This window comes from Phoenix dactylifera, chromosome 2 (genome assembly GCF_051530095.1).
Source record: "Phoenix dactylifera cultivar Ajwa chromosome 2, Ajwa_hap1_PhDact_Kaust_v1.1, whole genome shotgun sequence".
NCBI classification, from domain to species: Eukaryota; Viridiplantae; Streptophyta; class Magnoliopsida; order Arecales; family Arecaceae; genus Phoenix; species Phoenix dactylifera.
In genome coordinates this window covers 56,285,620-56,297,103 of record NC_143191.1, presented here as the reverse complement: position 1 = coordinate 56,297,103, position 11,484 = coordinate 56,285,620, and the positions used below count along the sequence as shown (strand labels likewise).

The 11,484-nt window shown below is 37.0% G+C and overlaps 1 protein-coding gene across 1 annotated transcript; it reads left to right on the top strand.

Moving 5' to 3' along the window:
* The first annotated feature begins 1,752 nt into the window (after positions 1–1,752).
* LOC103723724 (uncharacterized) lies at positions 1,753–10,218 on the top strand. Its single transcript, XM_008814740.6, has 7 exons — positions 1,753–2,277; positions 5,213–5,312; positions 8,205–8,300; positions 8,380–8,432; positions 9,501–9,549; positions 9,660–9,707; positions 9,805–10,218. Exons 1-7 carry the CDS (start codon positions 2,051–2,053, stop codon positions 9,898–9,900), a joined length of 669 nt encoding a protein of 222 aa, XP_008812962.3. The 5' UTR covers positions 1,753–2,050; the 3' UTR covers positions 9,901–10,218.
* The last annotated feature ends 1,266 nt before the right edge of the window (positions 10,219–11,484 follow it).

The following is an 11,484-nucleotide window of genomic DNA, read 5'->3' as shown; positions in this document are numbered from 1 at the left end:
TAATTCTATATGACTCAAAGTTTCTTCTCTTAGCATACAAACATATTCTAAAGTATCTCAACTTTTGAACTTCAAAAATTTTACATGTAAGAAAAAAAAATAATTTTATAACTTGGATCTCCAACATGTCTTTTAGAAACAATTTTTTTGTTAACAAATAGTTGAAAGGAAGATTTCTCTTTAGCAAAATTTCATTTGTCATTTTCTTAGTAACAGAAAAAGAATCTCCATTTTTTGTTACTTAGAAGTGAAAACAAAATCTAGAAAAAGAAAAGAATTTGCTGTGAAAATAAAAGAAGAAAGTTTTCTTTAGAAGCTTTGAAATTTGTCTTCTCAAGAAATTAAATGATTTTGAGGGAAAGTATTAATAAGCAAGTGGGTGTCCACAATTCCCGATAACTTAAAAACTTATGTAAAACTTTTTTTTTTGTAACTTTCTCAATTTAACCATGTTGTGGGAATAAAGGGTCCGAACTTAGTCCACATCAACTAGATAGCGAAAAGGTCTGTTTTCTTAAATGGAGTGGGGCAACCCCTTTCTCTTCGGAAGCGCCTTTTAAGAAGGACAAAGCCGTGAGGGGAATATTGCACACGACACGCGTCGCGCGATACGTACGCACTTCTCCGACGCAGACAATATTTCTGAGGAGAAGCAGTCGCCTCCGCTGTCTGAAACCGGTGGGGATGAGGTCGGAGGATGGCAGATTTCCCCGTAGCGCTGGACGCGTAGGCCGGAGGCCGACCTCCTTTGACCTCATCAATGGTGAGGTCGAAGGGCGGAAAATCCCCCTGTAACGTTGGATGCGCGGGCCGGAGCTCGACCTCACATCGACCTCAACAATGGTGCTTTCGTTGGGAACCATTGACCCTGGCACAGACCCCTCCGCTGGGGGGGCTATGTTGTGGGAATAAAGGGTCCGAACTTAGTCCCACATCGACTAGATAGCGGAGAGATATGTTTCTTAAATGGAGGGGGGCAACCCCTTTCTCTTCAGAGGCGCCTTTTAAGAAGGACAAAGCCGTGAGGGGAATACTGCACACGACACGCGTCGCGCGATACGTACGCACTTCCCCAAAGCGGACAATACCTCTGAGGAGAAGCAGTCGCCTCCGCTATCTGAGACCGGTGGGAACAAGGTCGGAGGGTGGCAGATTCCCCCGTAGCGCTGGACGCGCGGGCCGGAGGCCGACCTCCTTTGACCTCATTAATGGTGAGGTCGGAGGGCGGAAAATCCTCACGTAGCGCTGGACGCGCGGGCCGGAGCCCGACCTCACCTCGACCTCAACAAACTAATTTAAAGAATTTTTCTGGAGGAACGGAAGTTTAAGAGAAAGGGAGGGAGACCGCTAGCAATATAGTTACTCAAGATCTAATTCCTAGGAGAAGTTGTTTGCCTCGCACATGCACCAGCATCTACCATCTATCTATTGTGGCATTTGCCAATAATGACGAGGTTAACCAATTTCATACTTTGGGATGCATCATTCAAGATTAAAATACAAAATATCTAATTACCAAGCAAAGAGGTATAACCGCCATTTTCTAAATTTCGAGTCATCTTCATTGGAAATTTCAGTTTCCTCTTATGTTTGTTATGCTTTTTTATTTCAACCACCCAATAAAGACATAAGTGAAAAGATCAAATATCTACTTCATTGCATGATTGCTAAAAAAAAGGGTCCAATCAATCGGGACACGAAGCAAATGAAATATATGGATCAGTCTATTAGGAGATGACATGTTCAGACCCAATGATCACCAACCATGCACGCTCGGGCTTGCCATCAATGGTGAGGCAAAGCTAAGCACACCTCTCGTGAGCCTAGAAACTTTAAAAATTGGGGTAAATCAAATGTTTGAGGACTGGGAAGGCAAGTAATTGGAGGGGAAACAAAGACGGAAATACACGGCCCAAAGGTAGGTGACCAGATCTCATCCAGGGGGAAACAAAGGCGGAAATACACGGCCTCCATAGGATCCGATTGCGTCGGGAAACCGCCTCCACCGGGAGAGAGAGACTTCCCTTCTGCTTCTGGTGAGCAGCGAGCGATGGCTTCAACTGCATATGTCTCAGGGCCAAGCCCTCTGTCCCACTTCAAAAGGAGAGAAAAAGGAGCCACCTTTTCCCACCAAAAGGCTCTTTTCTTCGCTTATGGAGCCTTGAGGCCATCGCCCAGGGATCTGGTCCTGAAGAGCTCATCATATGGGCGGAGGAGGAGGCCCGCCCCAACCCGCATCAGACCCTTCTCCCCTGTCATGGAGTGGCAGGAGTGCAGGTATTTGATCAGACGCCCACTTGCGTATCTGCCAATTTTATGTCTTTGTTTGGATGCTGTAATCTGTTGATCTAGTAGCGGGCATCGATTGGTAAGGCTCTGAATTGATGTCGATTGCCGTAAAAATTAGAACTTTGTGGTATGGATTTTGGAAATTTGGCTTTTATAATCCCTTTTTATGCTTCTTATAGCATAATGATAATGTAGTAATGCTGTTCTTTTTGCCATCGGACATGTGTCGAGTTTAATCCTTTTTTATTATTTCTCCTTTTTATATCTGGAATGTTCGGATCCGTTAAATGGGCTCTTATAGTCCCTTTTTTGTACTTTTATAGTATATCTGAATGATTGGTGTTATAATGCTGTTCTTTTTGCCATGGGACATGTATCGAGTTCAGTCCTTTTTTGATCATTTTTTCCTGTTTTATGTCTCTGATATCTGAATCTGTTGAATGGCTTATGATGTAAGACTTCGGATCTCAATGGGCTGTGTGCAGAAAATGTGGAACTTAGCCTGGAATGCTGCTTTTGATCTTTGAGGCCTCTTTTAAATACATGAACTTGCTCCAGTTTCATTTTTCTTCTTTTACCCCTTTCATTAATATGTCTTTTTTGATTTGTTCTATTCCAAAATTCTCTTATTAGTTTTTCAAAGAGTGGTTTCTTAAAAAGCCCGCAATACTGAAGGGGGCAGTGAATATCAAATCATTACATCACAATGCAGAGTTAATGCCATTAAATTAATATTCTTTCCTCGCATTTTCCCTAACCACCTTGGTATCTGGTTCCCAGTGCAATAATCCAGATGTCCAATTTATTTTGTAATCAGTCTATTGGAGTTAATAAGTTTAATGGTAGAATCTGTTCTTGGAGTAGTAGGTCGTTCTCTGAATGATTTGTCTGTGGAAAAAGCTATTGTAAGGCAGATCATCTGCTAATTATTGTGTTTGAGTAATCACTATCGAAGTCTGAATTATTGTTTTTTATTTCTATGGCTGCATGATCTTAATCTTCAAAAGTACTATGTGCCAGGAAGATGTACAGTTATTCTTTGTAGTCTTCTTTTAGCAGGATGTCAAATAGGTTGATACTAATACGGAAGAAAGATCTCTACAACATAGCTCAGACTGGTGCTCTTTACAGGATATCAGAATTGATAATATCTTTGTAATTGTTTTCTTGTGTTATTGGATCTAATCCTGCAAAAAAAACTCTGAAGTTCCACTTTTTTTAACTAATTTAATTTGAAATGTGGGGATGCTCCCTTGGAAAAGCTGGGGTGAAATTGAGCAGAAAAGATTTAGATTCAAGATAAATTCATGAAGTTGTTCAAGCTTGTACTTCATGCCAATCATGTGCATGCTGAAACACTACAAACTTCTATTTGACTCTAAAACCTGCCTCAGAGGGCTTACATTTGAATGTCAAGGTTCCAATTTCTGGTCCTATTGTCTAGTTGAAAGGCTCAAATACCCAAAGTATGACCAAAATATTTTCCAAGGAAGTAAAGGACATTTTGTAATGGTATGTATGATTTTTATAGCAGTCCTGTGTATCCACTAGAGAAATCCATCAGTATGTGTATTCCATGCAAATAAGGACATTTATAGTGGTTATGTTAGAAACTAATCTGCATATACATTGATCATTAGGTCATGAGATACTCCATAAGGTTTCCAAATATGAAATCAAGACATGGTTGTTTTTTCACTCTCATTTCCATGTCAGAATTTATGTTCAAGCAGTATGATTTCCTAATCAACAAGTCATGTCATGCTCCATAATACTGTTTTTGCAATCCCATGGTTTATTTCAATATTATCATACAGTTTTAAGGCTATGTTTTGCAAAGATATGCTTTGCATAATTGTTGTCTCTATTGGTTCAGGAAAGTCCAAATGTGTTTTCATGGTTAGGCTTTGTAATGGCTAATCTATGACATCCTACAACAACTCTTGCACAATCTTTTTTAGGTGCAGAGTCTTAAAGACTTTCTCTTTGCAGTTCTATCCATCCACATATGTTCCTAGACAAGTTCAGGTTCAGTTTGCAGAGGAATGGGTTAATCATGTGTTTGCAATATATCACATGCATTTGGATTTGAATTTGGTGAAAAAAATAATCTATTCACAGAAAAATCTTGATGTCTAGCTATATTGCATGATAATTAGGTACTAGTGAATATGACACCTCCGTCAGTTGTATTGACTGACGTGTGCTGAACTGACTGGAAGTTGGCTAACCTATGAGAGAGTAATGTTAGCTGACTAACTGAGTTATTGAGATTTTGCATGCTTAGTCAACAATGTGCACACTGCATAATTCCAGATTCACTGTGGAACTTGTTTGTGTATGTGATATCCATGATATAAATACTCCTAAGCAGGGTATGCCGTACCGGCCCGTACGGGCCCGCACGAATCGGTCCGGGTTGGGACCGGTACCGGATCAACGTGGGATCTAGTACCGAGAGTTTTTATTAGAAAACTGGCCAGTATGACTACCGTACCGGTACGGAACCAGTACAGACCGGTACGGGCTGCCATCGGTACCGGTACGGCAGATCTTGCTCCTAAGGCTATAAGGAGAAGTTATTTCAAATGGACGGACAAGTGAGATTTGCTTGCTTTCTCGTTCAGCTTTATTGTTCTTATATTTGCAATGCTGCATCACTGTCACATAGTTTACCAGATTTGATATATAATAATTGTTTTCTACATGAGAAATGAGTTGTATATGTCTATGTGTTTTCAAAATTTTATTTATGCTGTTTGCTGAATTATATTAGGTTATAGTTTTCCAGCCTAGCTTCCATCATAATTAGCTTTTTTCATGTGACTCCAATTGAAAATTGATGGATTGATGAGCTTGAATTAGAACATGATATGATCAAGAAAAGTTATTATATGGTAACTGAATGTTCATGTGGATGCAGCTCTGAGATTGAAGTTGATGTTCCATGTTCAGTGGCATATGACTGTTATTCAGATCGTGAAACCATTCCACGATGGATGCCATTTATATCATCTGTCAAGGTGCTTGCTAACATTTTGAGTCTGTTTGTATTTCTCAGGTGTAAAATGCCTAATATATCACATCATTTGGTTAGTGGTTCATTAACCATTTTTTTATATATAATACAATAATGGATTTGAAATGGTAATTTGCATATAGGTTAATGATCCTCTGAGATACTGCATATTAAAAGGCTTCATTATAGGTGTTCCATTTCCGCTAAATTGTTTAAGCCCTTCTTTGACAAAAAAAAAAAAAACTGTTTTGAAATATTAGAAGCATCTGCAAATAGTTAGCCCAGGCCTAAAGCATGCTATGCTCACTTAACAGGTGTATGGCATCCTATGAGGCTGTGTTTTGACAGCATGCTTTTCTGTCTTATAGTGATGCAAAATGTTGTGTGTTTATCTCTGCTTATTTTGCCACGATGATCCCTTGTTAACTGAAACCTATCAGTTTGAGTTCTTAACAACCATAGTTTGTCAGCCTCATGCTTGCTAGAGAATTTTCAATATGCTTCTGCTGAATTTACAATTTGTAAAATTCAGCCTCCTATGCAAATGCTGTTGAAATACAGTTTGAAAAATTTCAAGCTTTAAGTTTTTAATATGAAAAAGGTTTTAAGGTGTTTTTTTTCGGAAATATGATCGATCATTTGTGCTGATCATGTACAAGTGAGATTGTAGAGTAGCTAACCACAGACTTGGGCTTAGATCAAAATTCTCTCTTATTTCATTCCTTCTTTTGTTCACAACATAATATTGCATCGAGAACAAATATTCGTTGTTGCATTATTTGTATTTTCTTTCTTGAACTAGACCACCCATTGTAGTTTGTCTTTCTCAGCTCCTGGAAACTTCTAATATGCATAAAACACTTGGAGACCAACTGTTATCTGCTAGCTCAGCAAACAACATTTATTTGTAATTGTCATACACATTATTTCAAGGATGTTCTGGTCATGCCTTGCTCAAGTTCTTATGCCCCACTTTTTTCCCTTCTGATACTGAGCTCTGAGTATGACAATATTTGCATGATAAAATGTGTATCACTGAATATCCATCATATATGTATCCAGCTCTGTAGTTACCAAAAAAAAAGGCATGACCATGCCTATTGCTTGGCTCACATCATTCATAATTCTGCCTATTTGGCAGTTCCAGATACACCAACTTCAAACATATGAGAATAATTTTTTTTCTATTTTTTCTTCTTCGTGTGGATTTTTCTTCTTTTCTTTTTCATGTGAGGATAAGGCTTGTTGGTGTAAAATAATTTGTCATGGATGAAGCATGAAATGTGGTTCAAATTTGCTAATGAGGTGGTTCTATGCTACCTAGAAGTCAATGACAGCAATATAATCTGGTGATATGCCAAGATAAGTGCAACCGAATGATATCTAGATTCCATTGAAGGTGCACTTTGTAGTTTACTGTATTGGACACATTAAGTGGTCCAATTAAGTCATGTCCATTGCCCAAGGACAAAAGGCTTCACAAGCTGTTTATTAAAAGATCAAACAAAATGATATGTTGGAAGAAACAGTCGATGATGACAAAATCAACTGATATGTGGATTAATAACGTACTAATATTTGCTTGTTAAATTGATAACCATGCTATACTCATAAAAGTGCTGTGAAATGATCTTAGAAATGCTTCCAATATGACCTACTGTGCAAAAGGAAAAATGCTTGACAAACTGTAAAATAAATGGTCAAAGAGAATTTTATTCATGAACAGAGCATAGGTATCGGCTCCATTTAAACTAAGGAGGTCATCTGGGTATACAGTAATGGGTTTCCCACTATAGGTCCCTTCTGTACAAAACACAGACAAACTCTTCGAACCAGGATATTAGAAACCTTGATAGAATGTGATTACAGATGTGATACAATTTTTAGATAGAGTAAAGTTAATGAGACGAATGCAACAAGCCAAATAGGTCAACAAATTGATTGGTGCAAAAGAAATATTAGTCATGGAAAATGACTTGCAGATAGCAAAAATGGAAGTTTCTACTAAAGGAATATGCTTGATAATGATGGAGAAATGTGGATTATTGACTGGGATGATATCAAAGAAAATGAGGTTTCTACCACATAGACCAGCAATTCTGAGATCTGGGAATATTTAAAACATGGAGAACAGATTAATGAAAACTTAGAATGCAATGCTCGATAGGTTTAAGGTTGAGGTATAATAAGCTCTTCTAGATTTCTGACTTGATAAATTCAGAATTTTTTATTAATTAAATGAAGTAGTTGCACTAGAAAAGATTATGGTTAAACTTATCCAGCAACAGTACCTTACTCCTCCAGAGCATGAAAATATATTTAGTCAGTTGACAACAAAGAAACCATGGGAGTTGAAGAATGCATATCTAAATTTTTCGATGTACTCTAAAAGGACTAAAATACCTATGTATAAAATGCATCAAGACTTCCCATGTTATATGTAATTTTTATGGCACAATTCTTGGTGTTAATTTTAGGGCGACTTAATGCATAGGTTAGGGACCTTCAAACAAACAAATGAACAAACAAATGACGTTTGTTAAGTTTAGGCAATTTAATGCAAAGGCAATACTTCCTTCTTCCATATATACAAGGGAGCACATTCCAGAGTCAATACTTAAAATGAAAATACAATGCAAAAGCTCTAAATGTTATGGGATCTGGAACATGTTGTCTTAGTTGGGACTTCCTGCTTCTATGTATTGGATCCTAGCCAGAGTTGGATGACTATAACTAACTTATTGTCCTTTGTATGGAGGATGGTGATTTCTTATAAATGTTTTGTTTATTGTGGTTATGCAGTAAGCTCATTGTAAAAAGGAAGCACTTTCCTTTCTCTTTCATGAGAAGCAATCTTGATTTAGATTAGAATATTTCCATGTTTTTTTGTTTACAGATTTTACAAGATAAGCCTGATCTATCACGCTGGTCACTGAAGTATGAGGTGTTTGGTCGTGATGTTGAATTTTCTTGGCTTGCTCGAAACATGCAGGTGTGGATCAGCTGAAGTCCAGCTCAATGAAAATAACAAGTAATTATAGTTTCAATTCTTAAACTTCTTTGTGTTGCAGCCTATTCCTAATCAGAAGATTCACTGGCGATCTCTAGAAGGTCTTCCCAACAGGTAGGGCAACAATGCAATTTATTATAGAGAGCATGGTAATATTTTCCTGTTTATGATACTTCACGTCGTGAACATGCTGCTTTCCTGCACCATGGTCCGTGGTGTTGCAAAACATTTGCCCTAAAAAGTGCATCCTTTACCTAGTGATTTTGTCTGCAGACATATTCACTGAACTAAGATGTGTAGTTTCTGACAGTAGGCAGCTCATTGTTTAAGCTGTCTGCATGTTCTATTCTGTGACTGCTCTGCTGAAGCTTTTCAGGAAATTGAGTGATTAGTTAGATTTCTTGTTTAATTACATCACAATTCTCCTGTTAAATGTTCTCTCTTTGACATTCATCAGGTTTATCAGTTCTAGTGTCAACCTAGAAATTATACCTTTCTCATGAACCCTAGTTTCTAAGCATGACCCTAGCATGAAAGAAAGCAGCTTAATCACTCATTCAAGTGATTTGCATTTTTCTTTTTTTCTTGTAATTATTTTTCTTTTTGAAGGTAGAAAGGGTGCCGTTCTTCCAATATTTTTTAAAAAAATCAGCATTAAGAAAATTGACTTCCATGGACAGGAGTATTATCTAAAAGATTTTATGATTACTAAACTTTTCAATGGCCATCTCCACCAAAAAGGTGTTTGATACCACAGCCTCGGTCTCTGTACTAAAAAAAGTAAGACACCAAATTTCTTTGCCAACATTACCAAGATAGTAATCCTAACCAGCCAGAACATCTGAGAATGTACCAAGGAACTGATCATCAACATCCAATTTAAGAAGCCCATAAATTTGAAGCCATTTTACAAACTTCCCAACAAGATAGCATATGAAAGGACATAGAGAAACTTGAGTCTAACTTCTGAAACTTCAAGGATATCACAATGACTTTCATGAATGCATGACTGTTCCATGTGAGATTGGCTCAGCTGCATTTCTTACTACTCACATTATATAAAAATGTGAGCAAAATGAACTGATGCTGTACAGAAATGTCAGGAAACCTGTGGTTCACTTTCTCGTTTATGTTTTTTTTAATTAGATAAGCATTGGAGTGACCATTTTCTCATGCATGCAGAGGTGCTGTTCGATTTTTTCCTAGAGGCCGATCCTCCTGCAGAATACAAGTGAGCATGCTTTATGTGATCTGTTACTCTCACTTGTTTCTAGTGTCAGTTGCTTCAGGAGCTAGTCTTCATTCAGTATATAAATTTTTCGCTTCTTTTCCATGATGCAGTTGACTGTTTCATATGAAGTTCCTGAAATTTTAATTCCGGTGGCATCAGTGAGTATCATATAGACTTTAGCAGTCTGAGTTTGTGAAGCATTTTTCCTTCCTACAGTCAGCAGGCTTCCTTCAATTGAACTTTATATTTCTGCAGGCACTGAAACCTTTCCTTGAAGGGTTGCTTGCACATGGTTTGGAGCGATTCGCGATTGTTGCAAAAGAATACCAAAGAAAGATCCCCCAACATTAACCTGCAAGGAGCTGCCATATGAAATCCATTATTTGACAGCAATAATGCTATGCTAGATGCAGCTAATTTGGTTAAAAGGCATGAATGCGTGCCTTCCAATTTGAAGAAAATGAGATATGAAGCTCAATTCATCAAGAAGTTTGATATTAATGGATAATTTTCATTCTGATTTATCTTGATTGATCTTATTTCTGATCACTTGAATATCCAGATTATTTTTAGGACTAATCCATAATGCCTATCTGTCAGGAAATCCAGAATATCATGCACAGTAATATGGTTTCTGGCAATGATCATGACCTTGAGTGCTTATCTAAATATATGCTGACATTGTTTTGATTCCTTCTTTGCTTGTATATCTACATACATATATATAGATATAAATAATCTTAGCGTCGATTCAGTGAATTACTTTTGATTGAAAGTTCTAGATCATTTTCTTTTCTTATGACGCTTCCTATATATATATATATATATATATATATATATATATATATATATATATATATATATATATATATATATATATATATATATATAATCTTAGCGTCGATTCAGTGAATTACTTTTGATTGAAAGTTCTAGATCATTTTCTTTTCTTATGACACTTCCTATATATGCATGCACCAATTGTAAATTTTCTTTAGGAGTGACCTGGGACAAGATGTGTGTCTTCAACAGAAACGTGGATAGGCACCAGGGATAGAAGTTGGATCCATATAGCCAGGGTTGCAAGTGGGCTGGAAACCAGCACAACCTAAATCCAATCTATATTCAGATCAATTCAGAAAAAGTGAACGCAAACCTAATTCAATTCCCTTCACATTGGATCACATCAAGTTTATTACTCATTTTATCAATCCATCAGCTTTTTGGATCAAATCAGGGGTCAAGAGTAATCTAGACACAAGCCATGGTATACACATATAATTTGATTACTTAATTATATCATAAGCAACATGGTGATATTATCGAAAACACATTGTACATAAGATTACCACATATAATTGTAATGAGTAACACCAAATTATTGACTAACTATATAATGAAAATAAAATTAATTTCTTATATTCAGGCTGTTCTGAAATATATGGTACACTAGTTTTAAATTGGTTCTGTTGATCTGGGTTCTACGTGGAAATTTAGTATTTCAAATGCAATCCATCGCTATAGGTGTTTTTGAATCCATACTTAATCCAAATAACTTCAGTAGGGGATAGACTGGATTACTTTTGGATTGGTTCTAAAAAGGATCAATCAATTGCACTCACAGCCCTACATATAGCCAATGCTCAATTAACTGCATAAGGCTCTGCATATATCCAATTCTCATTTATCTGAAACAGGCTCTGCTAATTACAGTGTCCATTGAGTTTTTTAGATAATGCGCTGCTGCTTCATCTAAACAGTACGTGAATGCAAATTTTCAATTATAAATGCATATGGATTACCATCTTTATTAATCTAACTAATTTCTTCCTTCAAAAGATATAATTAGCTGCATGATGTTCTTATGTAGCCAATATAACGATCCTTTCAACTCACTCGCTTTGGAGTAGTACCAAGCTTGCCAGGCTCTTTAAA